Consider the following 27,665-nt stretch of genomic DNA (forward strand, 5'->3'; position numbering starts at 1 on the left):
GGTCAAGCAGCTTATGTAACATTTAAAACTCTTCCAGTTTTCCACCCAGCAATAAGCCTGACTGGCCCAAACTTTCTCCAAGAATTTCCATGGCCCTGGATCCCTCCACCAGGGCTGGGTAGTGATTGCCTTCACCATTTTATTTCTTTCATGAACTTTTGTGAGAAACTTCTGAAGATCCATCAAGCCTAAGAATTTCAGAGCAGAGGCTGAATTTTCAGAGGGGGGGGGAGGCTCCATTCCTTCCCGTTTAATTCCCAAAATTTCCTCCAAACGGATTGAAGAATAGATACTTCCATGCTTAGAAAACTGCCCTCAAGTATCCAGCAGCTACTCCTGCGGGGAGTTACTAAATCCACAGCTCGCAGCTGCCCGACCCTCTAATCCTGCAGACAGGTGGGCCAACGCCGGGCGAGGAGGGGGCGGTCCGGAGACGACTCCTGGACCTATAAACCGGCCTCCTCCGGTAGGAGCAGAAGGCGAGCACCCGGGGAGAGAAAGCGCCCACAGGAGCTCGTTTCCGCAGGCGGGAAACTGGACCGGTTGAACACCTCCGCCCGTCGATGTCTGACCTCGAAGCTGCTCCGGCGGCTCCAGAGGTCGGCCTGCCCGCAGATCCGCCCGCTCCGGAGGAATCCCCGACAACTAACCTGGGCGGAGCGAGAAGCCAGCCGGCGCCCGCTGCAGAGCGCGTCCTGCCCATCGAGAAGACCGAAGAAGGTGAGGGAGGCAGACGGGAGGCGGTGAAATGAAGAGAAGGGAAGGAGGGCTGCGTGGCCCTCTTTCCTCCAGGCCACCCAGCCAGGTGATGCGATGATGGGCGGCGTGCTGGGGGAATGGAGGGGCATTTCCTCTCCCAGTCGACGTTCAAAAAGCAATGTAAAACTCATATTCCGATCATTTCCTGTGATGCTGGTGACAACCCTCTTTTTAAAAATCATTGTCTTCCATGGGGAAAAAGGGTTTTGCTAGGCTACAGCTTCCCCAAAGCTAAATGAAGATGATAAGCATTGTAAATGGGATGACATTAAAATGATGACAAAGTGCATTAGGACATAGGCACACAGATGCTGCAAATAGATGCTTATGTTAAGACATCTGACACCAGGACATATTTCATAGCATTTGTTTGAGCATGTCATTGGGCACATGTCATTTGCACCCACTTCACCCGCAGATGCCCATGATCTTCGTGCAACATGTGAGCCCAAACCAGTGCTGGTCAAGCCTTTGATATCTAGATCAGCCTGTCCCATCCTTGAACTCTGTGGATAATTTAAAACTAGAGCTTTTAGATTTTGCATTGGGCATACTCGGGGATTCTGTCGGAGGATAGACCAAAACTTCTAGAACCCATCAAGCTGAGGGAAACTGGTCTAGGGAAAGCATAGATCTCATTAAATAAATGTTTGCACATCCGTCACTCTTAATCGCAGATATTCATGTCTGCTTTTGGTGTGGTGCCCAAATAACTGGTTGTACAGTTGAAAATGAGAAAGAGCCTATTATATAGTTTTAACTTTCTGCATGGAACGTTCACCCAGTGGGAAATTCAGCACAGGTAGGCTGTTTGGTTCTATGGAAATCCCTATGCATGGATATGTGTTCACAAGGGCCCTGGAAAGCCAGTATGCATTGCCAGTTGGAACAAATGAAATTAGTCCATTAGTGCATAGTTCTCCACTCATAAATTCATCTGAGACACTGATTACAATTAAAAGTTGTGTGCAACAGGTAGGGATGTGTTTAAATTAACCAGCAAATATTCCCAGATTGTCCAGCTAAGCCATTCAGGGAGAACTGTGAGTTAGTACAGCATCAAAGTTGCACCTGTAGGGATGGCAAATTATTTGTTAATGTTTCTATATTTATAGTGGCAGCACCTTTCAGTGCACCGCTGAATTTGGCAGTGGAGGATGTGAATGACAGCTCTGTGACCCTAACATGGGATGGCCCTGAAAATGTGGGCCCTTCTGGTCTGGACGGATATGTAGTGGAGTACTGCAAAGATGGAAGTAGGTTTGGTTTTATTCCCTTGCAAGCATGAAAATTGCAGCATTGGCATATCAATTAGTATGAATGCATTGTTTCTCCTCTTGATAGTTGGCAGCCACAGTCAAAGAGAATAGTATGGGAGGGGGATAGATTTGATGTAATCTTCATTGAAATCTTGAAAAAGTGTTGCTCAGTTGTTGTTTTTAAAAAATGAAATGGTTACTTCTGCTAAGTAGTAGCACACTTGATCACCAAATTACATATTTGCTCCTTGATGCTATATAGCAGATATGGTGGAAGAACCACTTTATAGAACTATAAATTTGTCTGGAATTTGACATGAGGCTTTCCCTTGAAGAGTGTAAGGTGGGAAGATATTTCACAGAGGTAAGTTCTCCTCTGCAAGTGTTGCGCTGATTCTGCTCAACTGCTAAGTAATACAGGTTGCACAGTGGGGCAAGAAATCTTGTGCAAACATCCACTTGAGTAATGTGGCATTATTCAAATAAGGGAAACTGGGAAATACAAATTTTGGTTATCTGCTACATTTTTGTTACAAATATAATTTTTGTAAGAAATCCTTATATAGGAATGTTAGATAACATATAATGGAAGCTGCCAAAATGTACCTCATAGGTATGCCATAGTTGAGGGGTGTCAAACTCACAGCGTCATGGCAGCATCATATGACGTATTGAGACTTTTTTCCCCTTCGCTAAACCGGGCGTGGGTGTGGCCAGCACATGATGCATCTGGCCTGTGGGCCAGGAATTTGACAGCTCTGCTGTACTTGCCCTGCAAAAACTCGGGTTATCACTAAGTGGAGCAAAGTGTGAATGTTTGTTGCTGTCTTTTAATGATCATCAAAGGTTTTCAGCTTATGGAGGAGGTCCTCGAATTGCCTGCCTGTTACTGTCATAAGTTGTGATGGTCATAAAGCAGGTCACTAATGTGACTGACCCAATTTTACAACATTTTTATGGCAGTTGTTCAGCAATCCAATTGCTATGGTTTTGCTGAAAACTGGAAGTATATGCCGGTTTTCTGTGAAAACATTGTAATGAAATCTGCTTTGGAAAACCTGGCTTAGGACATTTCATTTATGAACAACTCTGTAGAATAAGTAAATGATATATTGATGCCATCATAGCTGAGTGGATTTTTTTTAAAAGATTGTTTCACAACATGTTATAATGACAATAAATGATGAATGAAATCTGTTAAATTAATCTAGTGTTGATGAGGTAGCAGCTGATTATTTCCTTTTTTTGATTTTGAAAAGCAGATGGTTTACAAAGATTAATTAGATGGCGTGTTAGAAATACAGGTGGATAAATAATTTCATATAAATACATCACATTGAATTTAGCTGTTGGCACTGCTTGCAGAGTATATTCTGTTTCAAACTGTTTGTGGAATATTTCATTTCGGCCAGTTTCAGCTTGTATGAATATATTACTGTATTGCATAGCCACTTGATGTATTTGGAGGGCTATTATATTTGCTCCCTGATTATATTTCTGATTGATTACAAACTATTAATCTTGAACCAAGTAACATTTTTGTCAACATGATAAAAATGTCCACAAAAGAAAATCTAAATAATACTTTAAAGTTGTCATGGTAACAATAAGGAAGTTGAACAATAGGGGAAAAATTGAAAGCTGAGATTCTGTGTAGTGCGGTAGTTAAAGTGTTGGACAAGGAGTGAAGACACTCAGGTTCAAGTACAGCCGTGGCTGTGGAAGCCCACAGTGTAATTTTCAGCCATCACTCTCAGTTATTTGAGGTCACAGGGTTGTTGTGGGGAATAATTGCAACAAGAAGTGCTATGAGGAAAACTGGAATATATCTATTTATAAATCAATTAAAGTAGATATACTGTATTTGATCAGAAGTAAACAAATTATTAAACAACATGGCTTTGTATTTCCATGTGATAAATAATTTCAAAGAGCCCAATCTCCTCTATACTGTACCTAGTTGAAAACACCTTCTTCTATGCTCAGTAGTCTTCTTCAGTTTTCTTTTTTAAGTAAACTGAATGGACTTTCTCAGTATTTCCAAATCTGGTGATTTCCATCTTCCATTCTTCCCAAACCATGTCAAATACCTCTAAAGAGAAACAGACTTCAAAAGGCTAGTTTTTTGGAAGATAATAAAGGTCTCAATGTTTCTGGACAGATTTTTAATATTAGTTCTTTGGTACAAAATTGCTTGCTGCTGATTTTTCCCCACATTTTTGTTTTAGCAACAAACTGGGTGACAGCCAACAATAAACCCTTTCTTTGTATTCGTTACACAATCCACAATTTAATATCTGGAGATAAACTTCATATTCGAGTGAAAGCTGTAAAAGGTAATGCAGTTAGTCAACCAGCATTTCTGGACCAGCCACTTCTCATCAGAAAAATTCTTGGTATGTATCTGTAAATGTGTGTGTGTGCTATGAGCATGTGCATGTGCACATACAAAGATAGTGCTTGGGAGAAGAAATGTGCCATAATTTTTTCAGGCAAGTTGTCTTTTGACCCACTAAGATAATCATTCTTCCCATTGAGTTTAATTTTAAAAATGACATAAAACATAAAACAAAAACAAAAACACCTTGTTCCATGTCAATCAATTGTCCTCAAACTGACAATCCATACAGGGGTGGGCTTCAAAAATTTTAGCAAGGGGTTCTCTGCCCGGTTGCTGGGTGGGTGTGGCCATGGTGGGCATGTCCTAGTCGGTCTGCACCATGGTGGGGGGGCATCTTTGCCCTCCCTGGGCTCTCAAGCCTCCCAGAGGGCGAAAACAGCCTCCCCAAGCTCCAGAGTCTCTCTGGAGGCCAGAAACAGGCCCATTTTCAGCCTTCCTGAACTTCCAGTAGGCCCATTTTTCACCCTCCCCAAGCCTCCATTCATGCCCTGCACTTACTTGCAACCAAAATGGGCCACGTGGGGACTCCTGGGAGGGGTGGGGTGGGCAGAGCCAGCCAGGAGTGGGATTTGGGGGTTCTCCAAACTGCACAGAATCTTAGCTAGAGGTTCTCCCGAACCTTTGCGAACCCCTAGCAGCCCACCCCTGAATTCATAGTGATGCATTTCAGTTTTTAAGAAGCCAGAAGATCTGCCACAGATTACCAGCATAACAACATTGACTCTTTATTACATCCAAAGGTCAGTCACTTAAAATAGTCTGCAAGCACTAAAAAATCCAGACAATAGAAGACTACATAATAAAAGAGGTAGACAGGGTGCTACAACTGTTGAGACAAATGCATTACTATTTTGCTGGCAACTATTCTTTGTCTGCAATGTTTCCGTGTCTGGATCTGAAAGAATGCAATTTAGGATTTCACTTAAAACATTGCTGTATTAAAACATTGGCATTTATATTGTCAGAGCTGAGCAGATGGACCATTTTAACAAGACATTCTAATGTGAGCCAATGTGCTATTCCTATTTTTGACAAACAATATTTGAAGCCTTAGGGACAGCTTTCAATTTCATGCTGCTTTACAAAAATCATAATGTGGGCGCTGCTTGATGTAATCTAATACACGTAACTCATATTTTGTCACTAATAGTATTAATTTCATCCGAACCAAGATTGTAGTGACTATAGTCACATTTGGATGTCATTTTCTTGCTCTCTTATGATTCCAGGTTATTTATTTGATATATTTATTAAATGTGTATAAAATGTTTTTCCCAGTTTAACATGGTAATTTATTAAAATAAAACCTAATGCTGATGGGAGATTTAAAAATGTAACAATAATCCCACAGTAAGCATGCAATGTAAACTTGATCAACTGTAAATGCAAAGCATCCAAGTATTTATTCCTGCAATTTATATGCCACTTAGTTCCAGAAAATCTCTGAGCTGTTTTCAAAAGGTATGAAAGTAAAACAGAAAGAATTAGAAGAAGTAACCAACCTCCCAAGCCCAATTTCCTCCATTTCTTAGCCACTGAGAACAATTCTAGCAGCAGTGTTCGTTTACTGATGGGATTGGACCCACAACAGGCTTTCCACGACCACAAGGCCTTGATGGTTTTCCAGAATGTCCACATGGGGCTGGTGCTGAGGTGACTCCGATGAAACATTATTGCAAACGAAAGGAATACAGCTACAGAAGTCGTGTCGTCATCCTGATGACTGCAATGCAATCCCACAAAGATGGGATTTAAAGGTTCTTTGCCCCCCCTAGGGACGCAGTTGCTCAGTGGCTAAGACGCTGAGCTTGTTGATGGAAAGGTTGGCAGTTCAGCAGTTCGAATCCCTAGTGCCATGTAACGGGTGAGCTCCTGTTCCTTTTCCCAGCTTCTGCCAACCTAGCAGTTCGAAAGCATGTAAAAAATGCAAGTAGAAAAATAGGGACAACTTTTGGTGGGAAGGTAACAACCAGTGATGGGCTGCCCCCAGTTCGTACTGGTTCTATAGAACCGGTAGTAAAACCAGCGGGAGGCTCCGTCCACGCGACCCCAATGTCATCAAAACGCTTCTGTGCATGCGCAAAAGAGTGCACGCAGCCCTTCTACAAACTGGTAGTAAAGGTAAGTAGAACCCACTCCTGGTAACAACGTTCCGTGTGCCTTTGGCATTTACTCAGGCCAGCCACATGACCACGGAGACATCTTCGGATAGCGCTGGCTCTTCGGCTTTGAAACGGAGATGAGCACCGCCCCCTAGAGTTGGGAATGACTAGCACATATGTGTGAGGGAAATCTTTACCTTTACCTTTACCTTCCCCCTAGATCTTATTGCGCCGGCAGAAACCTTTAGGAGAAGACAGTCCTGCAGTGTCCAAATCCTGAACTACCATGTTTCCCCGAAAATAAGACAGGGTCTTATTTTCCTTTGACCCCCCAAATATGGCCTTGACCTTATTATTGGGGGGGGTCTTATCCCTAAACCTGGCCCTGGAGCACCGACCGGCTGCTTCGCCAGTGCCACTCAGGTTGCTGCCTCCAGCAATCATGGCAGCTTTTTTGTTACTTCCCGTGCAAACAGCACAAGGTGAGGAGGCAAGGGGAGGGCGAAGGGGGAACATGCCCCACATGCCCCCACATGCCCTGCCATCTATGCAGAATGGCCTCCTGAGGCCGCTCCAGCAAACCCTAGCTTGTGCACCCCTTCTCTTAGTGGTGAGCCAGATGCACTGCTGCCACTCGAGAGAAGAAGAGAGAAAGAGGAGGTGTTACGAGAGAGCCCATTTCTGATGTTTTTCTCCTCCCGGGAGGCGACAGTGCGTTCAGCTTCCCAAATCTAGCTTGCCGATCTCAGTGGGCGAGGGGGTTGGGAGGGATGAGATGGCAGAGAAGCGAGACAGGGCTCCCCTTGCCATCCCCTCGTCCAACATGGCAGGAGCTGGAAGTCAGGTAAGACATGGCAGAGGAGACAGACAGAGAGACAGAGAAGCAACAGGAGTGAATATCTTCCCGTCTGCTTTTATTTGGTAATGGTGCGCTGACTATTTAGCCAGATCTCAACTCCACATTCTTTGGAGATTTGGGAGGCGACTATTTTTTCCCCTCGCTTTTCTCTCCCCCCCAACTTCATTCTTTAACCGGGAGGGGAGAGCATGGGATGAGGTGTTTCTTGCTTCAGCTGCACAAGTGGCCTTAAAGCGCTGCACACACACCCTCAGCCCCAAACCTAACAGCAGAGTGAAGCCTCCCCCCAGCTTTCAATGTCCGGGCTGCGCGAACCAAACCCAAGAGATAGGGAGAAGGCTTCACTCTGCTGTCGGGTTCGGGGCTGAGCGGGTGTATGCAGCACTTTAAGGCCACTTAAGGCAGCAGTGCATCTGGCTTGCCACTAAGAGAAGGGGCGTGCCACTAAGAAAAGGGTTTGCGGGAGCGGCCTCCGCGAGGCTGTTCCGCATGGATGGCAGGTGGGGCATGTTCCCCTTCCCTTTCCCCCCCTCTCCAGCCTTGCCTCTTCACATAGTGGTGTTTGCATGGCAGCTATGCATGTGTCTAAGTATTTGGGGGGGGCTTATTTTCGGGGGGGGGGTATTTTATCAAATATGCTCAAAAGCCCAATTGGGCTTACTCTTAGGACATGTCTTAGTTTCGGGGAAACACAGTAGAGGATTACTGATCACAAATAGATAAAATAAATCCTAACATAATTCAAGCCCTGAGGAACAAACAAATCTTGGGATGAAGCAATGTGGCTGCCAGATTGCTCTCACTTGTGGGAAGGGAGGAATACCCTCTGTAAGAACCTTGAATGAGTAAATATTGAGTCAGTATTAAATAAGTATTTGCAAGAATTACCTAAATTTAGCAGTCTACAGACCAAGTTTGAAAGCTTACAACCTGAACTTGGAATTGGGCCTGAAAAAGAATAGAAAGCCAGGGCAGACATGACACAAGTAACATATTTTTGGGAGCTTGGAGAGTTAGAAGAAATCTTACAGTATATCTTCATTTATTTTTGGATCATATCTATTATAGTTACTGCAGCATCAAGCCCACTGCCTACTATTGGACAAAATAATGGTGTTTGCTTTGGGGTATTGTCTTTATTTAAAACTATATGTAAGTTGGAAAATTTCATCTCTTTGCAGCTGATAATGATGAAGACTGGTTTTCCAAAAACTGTGATAAGGCTATCCTGCAGTATATATCACATTGTTATATGCTTGTACAGGTAGTCTTCCACTTAAAACAGTTCATTTAGCGACCATTCGAAGTTACAATAACACTGAAATAAGTGACTTATGACCGTTTTTCATACTTACAACCGTTGTGGCATGCCCAGGGTCACGTGGTCAAAATTCAGATGATTGGCAAACTTACTCATATTTATGACGGTTGCAGTGTCCCGGGGTCATGTGATCCCCTTTTGCGATCTTCTAACAAGCAAAGTCAACAGGGAAGCCGGATTCAGTTAACAACCATGTTACTAACTTGACAACTGCCATAATTTACTTAACAACTGTGGCAAGAAAGGTCGCAAAATGAAGCAAAACTCAGTTAACAAATGTCTCACTTAGCAACAGAAATTTTGAGCTTTATTGTGGTTGTAAGTCGAGGACTACCTGTAATTTAAGTGCTACAGCATTTGCAAACGTAGAAGCTAGAGCAAATTGTTCTTGCATTTGGCTGTTTGACTAATAAGATTGCTTTATCTATACCTCTGGGAACCAATTAATGTAGAGTGCTTGCATTCTTCTATAGCGGCAATTAGGACCAACTGTGATGGTATCTTAAACCCTGAGGATTTTTTAATATATAATTAATTTTAAATTAGCTTTCTAATAGTATCATATTTTAACTCAACAAGGTGCTCTGGTTTTCAATGACCAAAATGACAATAATGCTAACCTCATTGCAGTAGCCTATAATTATTGCTGTCTCCAAGTCCCAGCTTTTTTTATTGTTATTAGTTAATCCTTTTAAGAGAAAGAAAACCTTCTGGCAATGTAAAACAGAAGAGTGGCAGATGGAAAAAAAAAACAAATGTTCCAGATTTTATTTCATTCTAGATGTCTCCCACCCCCACCCCCCTGAGAAGAGGATTTCTCTACATATATGGGAAGCGTCAATCTAGAAATTCAGTTTGAAGACATTTCAGTCAAATCACCCCTTTAAAATGAATCTTTGAATCAACTTGGTCCATGGAGTCTTTGTAGCAGCTTGAAGATTTAGCAAACCTTTGTGCATTAAATCAATTTATATTAAATCAATTTATATCACTTTATAATGCCTTGGTAAGACCACACTTGGAATAGTGCATCCAGTTTTGGTCACCACAATATAAAAATATGATGAGGCTCTAGAAAGAGTGGAGAGAAGAGCAACAAAGATGATTAGAGGACTGGAAGATAAAACATATGAAAAACAGTTGCAGGAATTGGGTACGTCTGGTTTAATGAAAAGAAGGCTAGAGGTGACATGATAGCAGTGTTCCAATATCTAAGGAGCTGCCACAAAGAAGAGGGAGTCAAGCTATTCTCCAAAGCACCTGAGGGCAGGACAAGAAGCAATGGATGGAAACTAATCAAGGAGAGAACCAACCTAGAACTAAGGAGAAATTTCCTGATAGTTAGAATAATTAATCATTGGAAAGACTTGCCTCCAGAAGTTAAGGGGTGCTCCAATATTAGATGTTTTGAAGAAGAGTTTGGACAACCATTTGTTTCCTGCTTGAACAGGGGATTGGAATAGAAGAACTCCAAAATCCCTTCCAACTCTGTTATTCTGAATCCCAATCTTGAATTGAAAAGATTTGATGAAAATCATGTCAAAATAAATCTAGCGGATTCAATTATTCAAACTGACTCAGAAATTTTAGCTGGATCAATACTTCTCTATTTTATTTTATTTTTTGAAAATATGAAAAGCCGTAGAAATTTCATAACCTGCAATTGATGGTACCTATTTTAATGAGAAACAGTGTAGTAACTGTTGATCATAAGAGGGGAAATCCAGAATCAAAACAGGCAGTATCTTTATTGGACAAACTAAAGTTATACAAAACTGTTGTTCACACAACAGACTCCTACAAAATTAGTAACATATTGGTATAATTTTGTTTTGTCCAGAGGAGCCCAAGATCCGACTTCCACGCTACTTAAGAGAATTGTACCTGAGGACTGTGGGGGATACGATAAACCTCTTGATCCCATTCTGGGTATGTGAATTAAAATTCCTTTGCCATTATCTCTGCTCTTTTGACCTTGTCTGAGGAAGAGTTTTTGAATTCTGTCATTTATTCTGGAGTACAAGGCAGCACACATGGTGTTTCCTGCTGTTTTCCCCAGAACACTATGATGCGGTATTTGGAACAGAGAGAGAGAGAGAGAGAGAGAGAGAGAGAGAGAGAGAGAGAGAGAGAGAGAGAGAGAGAGAGAGAGAGAGAGACATTAAGAGGCCCAAGGTCACCCAGTGCGCTTCTATAGCTGTGGATGGTTTTAGAACCTGGGTCTTCTTGATCCCAGTTAAGCATTTTAACCATTATATCTCATAAACATCACTTAAGAGGCAAATGTGAACAGATAGTAGCATCACCCAGTGGTGGGATTCAGCCAGTTCTCACCACTTCAGGAGAACCGGTTGTTAACTTTCTGAGCAGATTGGCAAACTGGTTGTTGGAAGAAATCATTAGGGCAGAGAACCGGTTGTTAAATTATTTCAATCCCACCACTGGCATCACTTATATTGAAGTGAGTTGTAATAAACGGGATTTCACTGGGCAAAACAGAAGGAGAGAAGAAGGAATTGACTTGATTTAAAGTTTTGAAAGAAGTCTAACTACCCTTGAAGATGTGTAGTCGAATGAGAGAAAAGCTAATAGGTTTAGACAAACGGAAATACTAGAATTCAGAGGAGCAAGTTAGATCTATAGACAGAATGCTACACAAGCCATGAAATCCTAAGATAATGCCCAAATTATTCTTTTTGCAGTCTGAATAATTGACAAGTTTGGAGTTCATAAGAGCTTTGATTTGCATCTTGCCAGTCTTGTGAAAGCAGTTGATAGCTGAATACTGAAATGTATCCTCTTTTACCTAACGGAATCTCTTTTGTTAAAAGGAGGTTGCTATCTACATTCAGAAAGAACAAGCAATATTCTTCAGTCCAGTAATGGAGTAGAAGGTTGTAGCCCAATGTCTAAAATAGCTCTCTCAAAAATAGGAAGCCATGTGGATTAGCACAGAGAGGCTTTGAAAGGGATGCAGAACCAGATGGTTCTTGGTTCTTGGATATTTGCAGACTGGGTCTACCGTGGACCTCAACCCCTCCCTTCAAAGAGCAGCTGGAGCTCCAATTTTACTGGAGTCACATTTGTATTACTATTAGCTTACCTTAATTTTGTTATTGGTGTTGTTGTTCATAGCTTAGAAAGTAAGAATTTTAGGTAAACGTTTTTTCACCATTATTTATTTTAACTAGATATATATTTCAGAGCATGATACAGGAAGAAAAAGAATTTACCCAATTTTATTACAATTTGTCATCATTATTATCAATGCATAGCATGCATAAAGTACAGATAAAGAGTTAATCATTTATTTGCAGATAATAAGCAAATCTGCAGAAGTTTCTTGGTAGGCTGTATAAATTAATACATTAGATAGCTATAACATTTCTGTAATATCAGGTTGCTTTACACAGCTCATCCAAGCAATCAGGAAACAGCAATAAAAATACATATACCAATGTAAAATTCATAATCACAGAAAACACAGTGAAATGTTTTGGTGGTTCTATAATCACAATAACAAATATATTCATTACAATGGGTGTTGTTAAATCGTCTATCTAACAAAGTAAATTTACAGCTTTAAATCACCAGAAATGTTTGGAAAGATGATGTTTTTTTCTGTAAAATTGATGTTACATCATTTCTGTATTCTCCATGCTGAATTTTGCAGCAAAGGCAGCTGTTTATTTATCTAAAAGGGCATCCCTCCTATGAACAAATCCTTCCCCTATCTCCTGACTCACATAAGATTTAAACAAGAACAATGGTTTTCAAGTGATAATATATGAAAAGCTACTGACATCATAAAAATGGAAACATCATTTCTTAAAACATTCAAGACTTAGATAATTCTAAAATAAATGCCTTCCTGTAAATGATCCATCTCTGAATTAGCTTATGGAAAATGTCATTCAATATTATAGTTAAATCACAGACAGAGGGTGAAAGCAAATTAATTAGGGTTTTTGGATAGAATTTGAATGCATTTTTCCCCATGAGATTTTTAGTCTTCTAAAGTAGATTGGCTTCATCTTTGATATCCTGCTCATTGGTATTTTAATAAGCACTGGTCTATTGTTAATCCTCATGAAAAGCCCCAAGCTGCATGATGCTGTGGTAGATTAAACTTTGTTTGTAAACCTTAGTTAAATAGAATAATATTTAATATGATTCATTCATTTTCCTGTCCATTTCTTAGGGAAAGCCAAAACCACAAGTGACCTGGACCAAAGAAGGCCAACCTTTAGACCCCAAACAAGTTGTTGTACGCAACACTGAGAAGGATTCTGTATTCTTTATTCGTGCAGCACAACGCAAAGATTCTGGAAAATACCAAATAAGTGTTAAGATCTTAGATGAATTTGAAGATGTGGCTACCTTTGATCTCCTGGTGATTGGTAAGGACAATAAACTGTATGAGTTGATAAATTATCTAATATTTAAATGGCATAGATGTTTCTTCAGAAGATACAGAACAATTAAAACTCGGACCACACGTTTTCTGAATAGTTTTTATCGCAGAGCTATAATTGCACTCAAGAATGAACTGAAGGGCCACCATCAGTGAGCTGTTGGACAGCATTACTTGGTCTGTTGTGTGGATGTTTGGGTGGTTTAGGGGTGGGGAATTGTGGTGGGTGGGATTATGTTTGGAGATTGTTATGTGTGTTGGACCTGGTCTTTCGGTGTTAAGTGAATTTCGTTGTATGGGTATACTGTGTATACATGTACAATGACAATAAAGTTGTTATTATTATTAATTGAAGCAAGCTTCTCTAAAATGGGAATCCATATAGTACATTTTTTCATGGTACCAGCTGGTTCTAGTATAATTGGACATTGGAGGATTGATTGTGATATAGTCTTTCTGTTATATACTTTTTTCTATTTACATAATTATTTAAATGGAAGTTTTAGATATGAAAGAATAAGAGCTGTTTTTGCTGGTATTAAAGCTATACCTGCCAAAATGGTTGAGATGGGGAATCTTAGTTTGAAAGAGACAGGTATTCAGACATTCTTATAGTCCTCGTTTAACAACCACTCATTCAGCAACCATTTGTAGTTACAACTGAATGAGTGGTACTTATGACCAGTCCTCAAAGTTCCAATCTTTTCAGCACCCCTGCAGTCACATAATGGTGATCTGGGCACTTGGCAACTGGCTCATATGACGGTTGTAGGGTTCTGCATCGTACAATCATCGTTTCCAGCCTTTCTTGCTGGCTTCCCACAAGCAAATTCAATGGAAAAGCTGGCAGGGAAGATTGCAAGTCATGCAGATAAGTTGCTCACAGTCTCCCATCCAGCAGCAGCCATCCCCAACTTAGCTGTGCCATGCACTGCACTGCATGGACCAACTGTGCCTCTTCCCCCACCTGGCAGCAGCCACTTACAGTACCTGCCTGGCAGCCTGCTTGCAAACCAACCAACAAGGACCAGCAATCCTTGTTTAACAACAGCAACCAGGAGCCTCAGAATTGCCACTGCTAAGCAATCAGTGGTGGGTTGCCCCCGGTTCGCACCGGTTCTATAGAACCAGTAGTAAAACTGGCGGGAGGCTCCGCCCACCGACCCTGACGTCATCAAAATGTGCTTGCACAGAAGAGCGCATGCGGCCCAGCTGCGAACAGGTAGTAAAGGTAAGTAGAACCCACCCCTGTAAGCGATGTGGTTACGGGATGTTCCACTTTACAATGGCTTCACTTAGCAATGGAAATTTGCATCCCAATTACCACTGTTAGAAAGTGAAGTGAAAGTGAATGCTAAAGCAGGCAGGAAGTTCCATGTTTAATTTTCAGCATTTCCAGAAAGGATTGGAAAAGATTCTTGACTGTAACTCTAGAAAGCTGTTTCCAGTCAACATTAACAGTATTGGGCTAGACTGAGAAATCAATGGTGTGAAAAATGTTTTGTCTTGCTATTTATTCTGGTGTCTCTTTTGCATTAGTGTGTGCTTCAGGAGAAGTATGGTTATACTGTGTGTCTCTCTCTTTTCTTTTTAGAGAAACCAGGCCCTCCTGAGAATCTGAAAGTGGCAGACACCTGGGGCTTTAATGTTGCGTTAGAGTGGAACCCACCCCAAGATAAAGGCAATGCTGATCTCAAGGGCTACACAGTCCAAAAAGCAGATATGAAGACTCAAGTAAGAGCTATTCAGTGCACAAAATGGAGCCTTTTTTTAAAAAAAAAAAAGGGGGGTGTCAGAATGGGGGAAAATGGAAGGAAAAATCTTGCAAGCATTATGGTGGTTCTATAGCCATTCTCAATACACATGCTTCAATGGATTTAGCAAGAGGTGGGTTTCAGCAGATTCTGACCAGTTCTGGAGAACAGTAGCGGAAATTTTGAGTAGTTTGGAGAACCGATAGTAAAAATTCTGACTGGCCATGCCCACCAAGTCACGCCCACCAAGCCATGCCACGCCCACTAAGTCACACCCACAGAGCTGGTAGTAAAAAAATTTGAAACCCACCACTGGATTTAGCTAACCTATTACTATGCCATTTATGATTTATGATATGTTTTTACCTTAACCAAAACTTAGAATATTATTGATCAGCTGGTATAAGCCAGCAAGTATCACTTACCTTTCAAGCAATATTCTTCCATTTAGTCTATGTCTGCCTAGACCCTGATTTGGCATAGACTGGGACTAAGGGAAGGAGCCATTCTAGAATATTAGAAAGACTTTGCTAATACCTTCCTTTCATTACATAATTTTATTCAAACATTATACAGGTAGTCCTTAATGTATGACTGCAGTTGGGATCAGAATTACCGTTGCTAAGCAAGGTGGTTATTAAGTGAGTCTTGCCCAGATTTACAACAACACCACCCCACCCCACCCCCCATGATTGTTAAATGAAACACTGCAGTTGTTGAAAATCATGAGGTCATTAAATTAATCCAGCCTTTTTTGGAATTTCTTACTAGTCTTGATTTTGTTACCATCAATTGATAAGATTATCTTTGGTGTAAAATTAACTCCCACCTACCTACCCTATATAGAATTTGCCCCCAGCTGTATTAGGGGGTGGAAATGAGGTTAGGAAATGAATAAGAGTGATGTTACGTTATGGAAAATCCCTGAATAGTTGTTTTAATCTTTTCAAAATACAGTTAATTTGGTCAGTATCTTGGTATGGAAAATGAAGGTAAATCATGGTTAAAAAAATAGTACAGTTTTTTTTTAACTGCTAATCAACTATATAAGTAACTTTATAAAGTAAAGTAAGTAACTCTATAAATCAATGTCTATTTAGTCCAGCAAATATATTTCCCATGGGAATCTTTCCTTCTTCAGTTCTCCAGAAATAATAATACGGCAATATAGTTTGCCTTTTTAACAAACATTGTTTCTGGCTGTCCATTCAAAATCCCTGAGACAGACTTGGTTCCTCAGCTATTTCTTTAAACGTGGGGTTGTGGCATGTTTGGTAGAAATATACTTTGCAATATATTTATTCGTGTATATGTCTTGAGATGTAGCATCTCACACAAAAACATAGATACCGTATTTTTCGGAGTATAAGACACCGGAGTATAAAATGCAGCTTAGTTTTTGGGGAGGAAAATAGGAAAAAAAAATCTGCCTACCAGGTATTCATCTGGCTAGCATCCTTAATCTGGTCATCTTCAGCATGTTAGTTTGCTGGTTTTTATCCCTGCTTGGGGATAAAAAACAGCTTCTAAAGCACAACTGATCTTTGGAGGGAGAAGCAATGAGAAAAGCAGGTAAACCATGGAGGTCGCTTCACTCGCTAGCACCTTGGTAGGGCTGAAAAAAAGCTTCACAGCTGAGAGTCGGAGGGAGCAGGCAAAGCACAGAAGAGCACTTCACTGAAAAAAAGCTTCTAAAGCACAGCTGAGAGTCAGAGGTAGATTACTTCACTTGCTAGCACCTCATTAGGGCTGAAAAAAAGCTTCGAAAAAGCTACATTCGGAGTGTAAGATGCACTCAAATTTCAGCCTCTTTTAGGAGGGAGAAAAGTGTCTTATACTCCAAAAAATATTATATATATATATATATATATATATTTGTTTTCTCAGGTTTTCGCGGGTGTTTGTATGTAGGTCTTTGGTTATTCGGGTCTTCTCCCACGTAAAATTGGAAGTGTCTTGCCAAGACACTTCCAATTTTACGTGGGAGAAGACCCGAATAACCAAAGACCTACATATATATATATATATATATATATATATATATATATATATATATATATATATATATATACATACACACACACACACACACACATACACACACACACACACATCTAAGCAGGGGTGGTATTCACTTACCCTTGCTACCGGTTCGCAAATGTGAGCATTCGCGCCTCCTCCACACATGCACGGAGCCTTCTGCGCATGCGCAGGGGATCAAAAACAGGACGTGATGATGTCCGGGTGGATGGGCAGAGCCTCCCACCGCCGGTGCTACTGGATCGCACGATCCGGATAGAACCAGCTGAATTTCACCACTACTTCTAAGTAGTAACATAGAAGAGTTGTTTTTTTCCACCTCTATATGTAATTTGGGGGTCAAGGCTAAATCATTGTGCTTGTCTTTTTTAGGCCATGCAAAAAAACCATACCTATTTTGTGCAAAATGTTCAATTCCCTGAACTGGGTGCTTTAATGTTTAAGGGTCTTTCTGCCTTGTTCTTCAGCAATGGTTCACAGTTTTGGAACATTACAACCATACAAGCTGCACAGTATCTGATCTCATCATTGGCAACAGTTATTCTTTCCGAGTTTTCTCAGAAAATCCTTGTGGTCTAAGTGAAATGGCTGCTGTCACAAAGAATGTAACGCAAATAACAAAATCAGGTAAGGCTAATGAAGCATGATTAAAAAAGTAGAAAGATCCTGCTGTTTCTTCATCACAGATATGAGCAACTTGAGACCTCAGAGGTATAAGTGGCTCTCCAAAGTATTCAAGATCCCAGATCTTTCTTTGCCAAGCCATTACATTTTGGGAACTGCCAGTACTTTCTTACTGTTTTGAAATGAGAATCAAAAATATAATAAATCATAAAATATCAGCCCTTCGGGATAGGGCAGGTCATGGCTGGGTTAGATATTAGCCCAAGAATTACAGAACTGCTACTTTGTTGTTGTGGTATGTAATGTGTGCCAATAAGGGTGGCAAAGTATGCTTACATCACTGCCTTTATTGCATCTGCAAATGACTGCCTAGCAGCCCTGCTTTAGTAGACCAGGACCCTTTTGGGTAGGGAGGAATCAGGGTTCTTACAGGTTGCTGTGAAGAATAGTCATAGCATCTGCCACACAAAGTCATTTGACTTTGGTCAAACTTGGAATATGGCTAGGCAGATTCTTTGGAAATGAGATAACAGCCCGGTTATACAGGATGAGTTCTAGCTGGTTGGTCCTGAGAAAATGGACAGGATCCTCATGGTTGAGAGTTCAACCACCTGTATTGTTGGCCCACGTCCCTCCTGTTGGTTAAGGCCTCTTGGGAGGTGGCATGCAGTTGGGTCCAAACTGGTTAATGCTTGTTTTGTATGAAGCAGTAATGCTTCTTCTTCTCAAAAGGCTATCTTTGGACTCAACAGTTTTAGACAATTTTCATCCAGTCTCTAGCCTTCCCTAGAAGGAAGGTTGTCGAAAGAGTGGTTGGTGCTCAGCTATAGAGAACCCTGCATGAAGCTGATTATCTTCATGCTTTTCAGTCTGGGTTCAGGCCAGGTATAGTCCCAATATGATATTAGTCACACTTGCAGATGACTTAGAGGGTTTGGGACAGGAGTGATCCAGTCATCCTGGACCTCCTGGATCTCTCAACAGCTTTCAGTAGTATTGGTATACTTCTGAGCTCAGTTTGGGGGTTAGGAATGGGAACATTGTTTTATGGGTGGCTCTTCTCTTTTGTTTGAGGCCTGTTTCAGTCACTGTTGGGGGAGAAGAGATTACAATGCAGCATCCTCAGGACTCAGGTTTCTCTCCTTTCCTCTTTAACGTTTACATAAAAATTCTGAGTGAAGTCAATTACCAGCACAGGGTATGGTATTATCAGTACACTTGTACATCTTCAGCTCTGCCCAGGTGCTGCCAGTTGTTGACCAAGTGCCTGGATTTAGGACAGTCTCAATGGGGAGGAAGAGGTTTCAACTCAGCCCTTATAAGATGAGGCTTTGAACCTCTTCCCCCACCTCTACCTCAAGGTCTGGTGATAGGTCATCTTTGATTCTGACATTCCCCTGGACAAAGCTGATACCCAGTCTGGGAGTGTCCTAGACTCATGGCTACTGCTTAAGGAGAAAGTGGCAGCCATGGCTAGAGGGGTTTTCACACTGATTCATCTTGTGCACCAATCACATTATTTCCTAAATCAGGAGGCTTTGCTCATAGTCACTCAGGCCTTAGTCATTTCTTGTTTGGATTATTACACTGTGCTCTATATAGGCCTGCCCATATGCTTGAAATCTACTTGGAAGCTTCAATTGGTCCAGAATGCAGACTTGCATTCAGACCTGCAAGTTTCTATTAGTATAACCTTATAATAAAAATAATGATATTAGTTTGCATGACTTTGGTTTCCTAGTCTGGTCTACCTGGAAGGACTAACATCAATCCTGCAAGTCTGAATGCGCTTTCCTCTCTTTTTATCTTCATGGGAACTAGGAAGGGTTTTGTCTGAGAGGTTTTCTCAGGTTACAGTTCTGCTCTGGATTCAGGTTCTTTAATCTGATCATTATTTTCATAGCAGCTCTTCCTCAAGCACCAGTTCTTCATAGTTAGAGCTGGGCATTTTACAGCCTGAGAGCTACATCCAGCCCACGGGCTATCTCAATCCAACTCATGGAGCTAGGTGTGGCGGATGGGTATCATTGTAAGGGGAAGGGTTAAGCGTTGTTGGTGGGGGTGGGACATTGTCAGTGGAGTTGGGGTGTTGGGGGGAGTGGGTTGTATTAGTGGGGGTGATGCAGCAGCCCTCCACAACAATCCCAGGTTCTCATGTGGCCCCTTGGGAAAATCAATTACTCAGTTAATCAGTTGCTCAAGGTCATTCTTCTGTCCATTATACTGCTGACCCTTATATTAAACGGATTGGTTATTTTGAATTTCTTTTCCAGGTCTGAGTTTCTTTCTTGCCTTAACAGTTCTTGTGTACCCTTTTCAAGGTTATCTGTGCACACTTCTAAGTTAAGGAACTTCCAAATTCGTTTGCAGAATCCCCAATTCTTTAAATATTTTTGCCTCTTCATTATGAGTGAATCATTTGTTCTCATGTTTACATTGTTACCCTCATCCTCAATGAAAGATTACCTGTCCCTGCTTTCTGTTGAATTATTTTATGATTCAAAACATCTCAAAATAAGGTCTCCCTGTTTTTGTAGGACTTGTGTACAAACCAGAGAAATTCCATAGCCAGGATCTCTGTGAACCTCCCAAATTCACTCAGCCACTGATAGACAGAACCACCACTCAAGGCTACAGCACCCAGCTCGTCTGCTGTGTCCGAGGCTTCCCAAAGGTGGGTCCTGTTGTGAAATGTGATGCCTACTGAACTGCAACAAGATAGGATACCATAGTAGGTCATAGGAAGGGTGGTGAACTGAGATAACTAATCTCTTTTGCCCTTAAAAACAAAGAGGGATCTTTCTTACTTCTGATCTATAATGCTTTCTCGTGTATTTAATATGTATTTCCATAATGCATGTTATGAAAAGGTTTTTACAAAAACTTTTTCTTTTGTAAAGTTTTTGTGACAATTTGCATTTAAATATATCAACTTTTTCTCCCCAAATATATGTTTCTAAGTATTTTTCCTCAAAATGCATGTTTTTCAATGTATCTATCTAAAGTATATAAATAAATCTTGACAATACTTTATTGAACTGAGAACTGCATCACTGACTATATCACTGCAGGAAATGTAATAGTAATGGATAGCTATATTTAGCACTTCAGACTAGACTATATCCTAGGGGTGTCAAACTCAAGGCCCGGTGGCTGGATCTGGCCTCCGGGGTGCTTAGATCTGGCCCGTGGGGCCATCCTGGAAACAGTGAAGGAACGTCCCACGGCGCCTTTGGCAGCAAAAACGGAGCTTGGGAGGGTCACATGTGGCCCTCCTGAGCTTTCTTTTTGCTGGCAGAGGATTGCAGGAGGCCATCACAGCCAAAAACGGAGCTCGGGAGCCCATTTTCACTGGCAGACCACTCGGGCCACCACAGGTGGCCCCCAACATGAGTGATGTTCTGCTGGCCATACCCACCCTGGTTACACCCACTCCAGACCCCCAAGGTCAAACACAACTCTGATGAGGCCCTCAATGAAATCGAGTTTTACACCCCTGCTATATCCTCATGTTCTTCACATCAGACCTTGCAAAAGTCAAATTCCTCAAGCAAGTGTCAGCTTCCCATTTCCTTTCGCAAGCCCATATTTGCTTACATTGAAAGTGATGCATCCTACTTTCCAACCACAAATTCTACCTCTTCTATAATTTTATGAAGCAAAATGATGTAAAAAATAAATTCAACTACTTGTAGACAAAATATCTGACTCCCTGGATACCTGACAGTTTCTCCAGAAATATAGTAGCTATGGAATTCAGATAGATATGTAGCTGTTACAGAGCAAATAGGGGAAGAATGATGCATACTGGAACAATACTGGCAGATAACTCGTATAAATTAGCTCACTGAATGCAGACCAGGGGTGGGTTCTATTTACCTTTACTACCGGTTCGCAATGGGATCGCATGTGCAGATCGCCTATGATGACATCTGGGGCAGTGGGTGGAGTCTCCCGCCGGTTTTACTACTGGTTATTGCAAACCAATCCGAACCGGGAGCGACCCACCACCGATGCAGACAAGGGAGTTAAGAATAGAAATGTAATGAAGAGAAATAGTTTATATACCTATGCTAACTAGTTTATCCTGCTGAACTACATTTTGGGATATTTATGCACTTTGGTGTCTTTCCTTGATTTTAGCCCAAAGTGATCTGGATGAAAAACCAAAGGGAGATTCAAGAAGACCCAAAGTATCTAGTGCACATGGACCAAGGGATTTGCTGTCTAGAAATCCGCAAACCTAGCCCTTTTGATGGTGGTGTCTATACATGCAAAGCTGTGAACCCTTTTGGTGAAGCCTCTGTAGATTGCAAATTGAATATAAAAGGTATGTATGTATTTTATCTCTTGTTTGCATTTGAATGCTTTGTTGCAATTCTTTCCCCTCCCCCTCCAAAAAAAGTTGTGGAACCTCTGAATCGAGTGGGTTCTAAAAAATTTTACTACCAGTTTTGTGGGTGTGGCTTATTTTGTGGGCTTGGCTTGATGGTCATGTGACAGTTCTTTAGGATTTAGCAGAGGTACTGGTCTACCAGGCTTTTAACTGCTTGCAGAGCTGTACCGGTCTACTCATTTGTTTTTGGAGGCACTGGTCTACCCATTTATTTCTGCAGTCTACTCATTGTTTTCTTTTAACACTGATCAGCTGTAGGACAGCCCTTTGAAGCCCCGCAGCAAGAGTTTAAACAATTCTTTTCCCTCTAGCCGATCAGCTGGGACTCAGAAGGCTGCAATAGATTAGGGGTGGGGCCAAATAAAAGGTAAGAATAATGCAGGGGGGGGCGAGGAGGAGGGGTGGGGGGACAGAACCGGTTCGGTGACATCATATGGTCACCGCTCCCTGCTCGGCGGAACCGGGCGGAACTGGGAGGAACCCACCACTGCTCTGAATGATTTCTACAGAGACTTTCAATTCTTTATGTATAAAAAGTCCATGAATTATCAAAAAAAGAGTGCTCTATAAAAAAGGCTACACTAAATAGTGATTATATAGTGCAGAGAAAAAAAATCCTAATATATTATAATCATTAAATTGAGTCAAAGGAATAAAATGTCTTCATGCTTCCATTTCCTATAGAGATGGAATAGACAGGTTGTCAATGTTTACTAGGTAGAATTGAAGATAGATCTGCCATCTATTTATTTGATTCCTGCAATTACTTCCTTCTAGGTCATGTTCAGAATTACTAGCATACATGGCAGATAGTAGTTCCAGGAGAGATGACCTCACATACAAAGAATATTATTTAGTTTCCCAAGGAAGCATTACAGGGGAAGTGAGAGTATGGTGGTATCAGTCCTTGCTATAAAATGGTGCCATTTGTTGCCAGCCAACTAAACAAAATTTAACTTCTTGCACAACTCTTTCAACTATTCTTTTAAAGTGCTTTTTGGTGGCACAGAGTATTGGACTCCCTCAATTATTTATATATTTATTTATTTGGATTATATGATGCTCTGTGTCCAAAGACTCCAAGAGGCTTAGAATATATCAATATAATAAGATTAGGATTTTAAAAAATCATAAAGACGGGCTTAATCTAGTGTGCCACTATTCGGAGTTAGCATGATCCTCATTTATTTCCAGATGCCTTTCTGAAGAGCCATGTAATATAGCAGGAAAGGAGTGTGGTCCAGATAGTTGGAGGATAGGCTGTTCCAAAAGAGGACCCTTCTCTAAAACGTTCAAATATGGGTCCCTTTGTATGACATTCTTCCATAAGGCCTCTCTGTCAGATCATATAATAATTGTGTGGATTTAACTCATAAAAAACTAACTTGGAAACTAACTTGCAGCCAGTGCAGCTAATGGTATTAGACAAACTTTGTGTGTCTCTAACAACCATTTTCAGAGTGTATTCAATGGGAATCCCATGCGGAGCAAGTTACAGCAGTACAGTTGTAACTTGCTCTGCATGTGGGTCCAGTCTCCAACTGGTTTACAAGATGTAATTGTACAACACCCCCACCCCCCGGTCATGACCTTCACTTGCTTGTTCAAGTAGGAACCTTGATTTCAGGAGGATCACTAGATTGTGAACCAAGTTCTTCCAGTGAAGCCTAGCTTTAGATTCATCAGGATCCATAGCCATTTGCAGGATCTAGTGTATGCCTATTTCCATCAATAGTTTCCAGACACTGATTGGATCAAGACATCAACTGTATCTTCTAACCACATTAGAGTGGAAATATGTAACTGAATATCAGCCACAAATGATGCTACTTCATTTGGTGGCTTTGTGTAGGTATCAAACAGCAGGAAGGAGAGGACTGAGCCCTGAGCACTCCATAATAGATTATTTGAAGGTTTGTCCTCTCCCCATCATAATTGACTTTTAATATAGGTGGCATTTAGAGTTGTTGTTTTTGCAAAAGGTGGATGGGAGAGTGTGAGTGACTTTCTCTAAAGGCTTTATGACTCCAAGTATTAATTGACATATTTTATGCCAAATAGGCTGATTCGGACAATCTGGTATATCCAGATTTTTGGAACTATGACACTTGCAAGCCTTAGCATTTGCCAAGATTAAAGTGAGTTGTAATTCATAAAATTTGGAGGGTACCAGATTGCCCATTCCTGCTGATAGGATTGGCACAAGATGTCTTGTTTCTCCTCCTCCCCCATCTGCTTTGGTTTCTATCACCTAAATTGCTTACAGCAACCATATCAGTCATCTCATTCACCTCATCCCCAAATTGGAATTACTGCTGCTGTACAAACAGAGACCATTGGATATACTCCAGGGACTTTATTCACAATCCATCATTCTAGGAAAAAGAAAATGAAAAATAGAGTGGATGTTTATTTTCTAAGTAGTGGATCAGAGCATGGTGTAGTATCTTTTCTAATTTGCTGAAGACCAATGTGGCTTGCGGTAACTTAATGGAAGGCTAGTGTTGATGTCATACCAGCTTGGTTCATGGTGTTCAACTAGAATATAGTAGGTTTTGATTAAGCGTCAGGAAATTCCGTTTATGGACTTCTTGATGCTCTCTGAGCCTGGTTGGTTGTTTGTAGATATTACTGAATTAGGTAACAACATCAGGCACTGATGATGTTACCTAGTTGCAGGGGTGAAATGTTACCGGCTAGGACCAGTTCGGGAGGACCGGTAGCGGAGATTGAGGCTAGTTCGCCGTACCAGTAGAAATTGGTGGTTGACCATGCCCCCGAACCGGGCCACGGCCCGCAGTCCTACCATGTTTCCCTGCCTTCCCATGCAGCCTTTCCGTGACCAGCTCGCGAAGACAGGCAAGCGGAAGGCCATGTGAAAGGCAGGCAAGCTTCAAAGGGCTGCGGGGAAGGGAGCTAGCAGCGTACTCCCTTCCCAGCGTGCCCTCCTCCTCTCCCAGGTGACAGCCAGGGCTTCGCCGCCTCCTCTTTTCCTCAGAGAGGCAGCTTCTGCCCCCAAGTCCTTGCAGAGGGCAGGACATACACACACACACACACACACACACACACACACACACACACAAACACACACGCCCCTGTTCCCCACCACCACCACCACTACTTTTGCTGTCGGCTTAAAGTCAATCTTGAAGATATTTCCTTACATCGCTGCCAAACTCATTGTTGGGAGCGTCAGTGATCTAAGGAAACGTCTTCTTACACCTTCTCCTCCCAATTCCCCCCCTCTCCTTTTTCCATTTCTGTGCCTGGATTCTGCTTCTGCAAGAGAAGGCGCCGATGTTCGCTTGGGTGGTGGAGAGAAACTCAAAGCGTTGGGGCTTCAGAAGGGCAGAATGAGCTTCAAAATGTGCAGCTCCTGGCTCTAACAGTGAGTGATGTCATGTTGGCCACGCCCACCCAGTCACATGACCACCAAGCCACACCCATCACGCCACACCCACAGAACCGGGAGCAAACATTTTTACATTTCACCCCTGCCTAGTTGGGTAATGAAGTGTCTGTATACAAATACAAGCTCAGAGAACACCAAGAATGCCACAGTTTAATTCCATAGTTCAACCCTGAGTACAGATATTCTCTTCTACAATATTGAAATCCCATCTAGCAGAGAAGAATATCAGAGAAAGGTGGGAAGCGATTTATGATCAGTTCTTTGTACGTTTTGAAGGTATCTGTTGGCAATGTGTTAACTGTGTTGCTGCTTTTGTATCAGGTTGCTCTACAGTTGAAACCTCAGCCATTATGTACAAATACACATGTATATACATTATGTATACATTATGTATATACACACATGTATACACAGCAATATACAATAATATTTCCCAGCTAAGATAAAGTATGTGCATGTCTTCTTTTGGGAGACACAATAATGAAATAACATCTTGCATCTGATCAAATTTTCAGTGTAAGGAACTCTGCAGACAAGTGTTTTGCTAGTAGGATCTCTTTTAAGTCTAATTATGCAATTGATTTCTCTAACATTCTATAAATGGCAAAGAAACTCTTATCTGCTGGTTGACTGGCCTTCATCTATAACAGCTCTAGCCCAAGTCAATATTTCCAATATATTACCAGCATGTGATTTCTTCTTTCAGATCTCTTTCCTTTAACCCCAGTTTGAGAAGTAAGCATCTCCAAGTGAACACCTAAGCCTTATGTCATCTTTCTACATAACAGCCTCTTTATTTTTCTAGTTCTTTTTATCTTTATTAAAGACAAGCTTGTTCCGTCATTAATATTGCCAGGAGGGCAAAAGACCCACATTGTATAAAGGGATCTGAATGGATCCTAATCTTAGTTCATCATGTTTCTGTTATGTTTGCAGTTCCGGAATGATGATATCTGGGAAATCAGATGAAGAACAAGGTAGGATAAACTGCCACTTAAGTCAGTTGGAGAACATAATATATCAACCTGAATGCAAGCTTCAAGAATCCATCTTAGACCTGATCCTTTATCCTATATCCTTTTATATAGAATTAATCGAAGGCTACTCCCCATCCTGGGATATGATTGAAAATCATAAAGTCCTGAGACCATATTTAGCTATACCGTTTGCCAGTTATATTAATTTATAAAACAATACTCAGCCTTCTGTTGTCATTTTAAAACCAGATCTAGTTCTTCCTTTTTGAATCACATGGTCAAATCTTGTGATAAATCTCATTTATCAAGATGAATTATAGTCTTACTACCCTAGTTTACCGTCAAGAAAGATAAGGGTCATTTTTTAATGTAAAGACAATCAGATCTAAATGCTTTGCTTCATTTTTTTTTTTGAAGTATAATAGCATGAACAGATATTGGAAGGAATCTGGATTACGTCTGTAAGTCTCCCTATCTCATATAAGGATCAAATTTATTCTTTATATGCATGCAAGAGAGAAAGATTTCAGTTAGATCAAAAGCATGAATGTATATTTTTTGTGTGTGATTTTGGTGTGAGTTATTTTTTATCTGAACTGTTTCTTACCTCTCTCTCAGCAAGGTCCTTGCAAAATTCTTTTCTGGGTTCTCAGCTCAGAAGAGTCCTTCACGGTTCCTAGATGGGATCTGCAGCTTGGAAATAATTTTATCACTGTGGCTTTTCAAAAGCAGAAAGTTCACCTGCTGCTGCACTGGCTCTATAAATAGCAACTACCATGTTTCCTGTAATACCAAGATTGTCATCTATGCCTCTTGATATTTAGCCCTGCAGAACAAATACCGAATAAAGAAATATATGTTATGAGAATGAAATGATTCCTGTAGAAAATTTGGAGGGGGGCTGGAATGCTCCGATCAACCCTTCCTAACCTTGTGTCCTTCAGTGTATTGGACACGCAGTTAAGGTTAGAGAAGGGTTTTCTGATTCATTACTACTCTGTGACTGTGTTCCTTTTCTTCTGTTTTCATTATTACTTAACTTTTAAATTTTATGTATTCAATTCATGCTTATACTTATATATATTATCTAATACGTACTCGACAAAATAAATAAAATTTAAAAAAATAAAAGGAAAAAAAACATTAAGCCAGGATTTTTAAACAAGTAATATTTATTTATTAAATTTATTTTCCACTCATCTCATTTCAAATGATTCTAGGTGGCTTACAGCATGTTGTTAGTCGCAAAGTCGTGTCCGACCCATCGCGACCCATGAACAACGCTCCTCCAGGTCTTCCTGTTCTCTACCATCCCCCAGAGCCCATTTAATCTCACGCCTACTGCTT

The 27,665-nt window shown here is 41.1% G+C and overlaps 1 protein-coding gene across 2 annotated transcripts; it reads left to right on the plus strand.

Moving 5' to 3' along the window:
- Window positions 1-463: 463 nt before the first annotated feature.
- MYBPH (myosin binding protein H) lies at window positions 464-27,442 on the plus strand. Of its 2 annotated transcripts, XM_070941604.1 has the most exons (11): window positions 464-720; window positions 1,875-2,015; window positions 4,247-4,414; window positions 10,542-10,630; window positions 12,903-13,101; window positions 14,710-14,849; window positions 17,377-17,536; window positions 20,071-20,207; window positions 21,677-21,863; window positions 26,278-26,318; window positions 26,937-27,441. In XM_070941604.1, exons 1-10 carry the CDS (start codon window positions 564-566, stop codon window positions 26,286-26,288), a joined length of 1,389 nt encoding a protein of 462 aa, XP_070797705.1. In that variant the 5' UTR covers window positions 464-563; the 3' UTR covers window positions 26,289-26,318; window positions 26,937-27,441. The 2 variants fall into 2 exon arrangements, with proteins under 2 accessions (XP_070797705.1, XP_070797706.1); XM_070941605.1 differs by lacking the exon at window positions 1,875-2,015 and having other exon boundaries at window positions 26,937-27,442.
- Window positions 27,443-27,665: the final 223 nt, after the last annotated feature.

Source organism: Pituophis catenifer, unplaced genomic scaffold (assembly GCF_029215685.1).
Source record: "Pituophis catenifer annectens isolate HBS135680 unplaced genomic scaffold, rPitCat1.0.hap2 SCAF_3, whole genome shotgun sequence".
Classification (NCBI taxonomy): domain Eukaryota; kingdom Metazoa; phylum Chordata; class Lepidosauria; order Squamata; family Colubridae; genus Pituophis; species Pituophis catenifer.

What these genes read in the sequence shown, in the direction of transcription:
- MYBPH (XM_070941604.1), top strand. Translation starts at nt 564, where the DNA reads ATGTCTGACCTCGAAGCTGCTCCGGCGGCTCCAGAGGTCGGCCTGCCC. An exon ending in CATCGAGAAGACCGAAGAAG is followed by an intron (nt 721 to 1,874) that starts GTGAGGGAGGCA and finishes CTATATTTATAG; the next exon opens with TGGCAGCACCTTTCAGTGCA. An exon ending in GTGTCCGAGGCTTCCCAAAG is followed by an intron (nt 20,208 to 21,676) that starts GTGGGTCCTGTT and finishes CCTTGATTTTAG; the next exon opens with CCCAAAGTGATCTGGATGAA.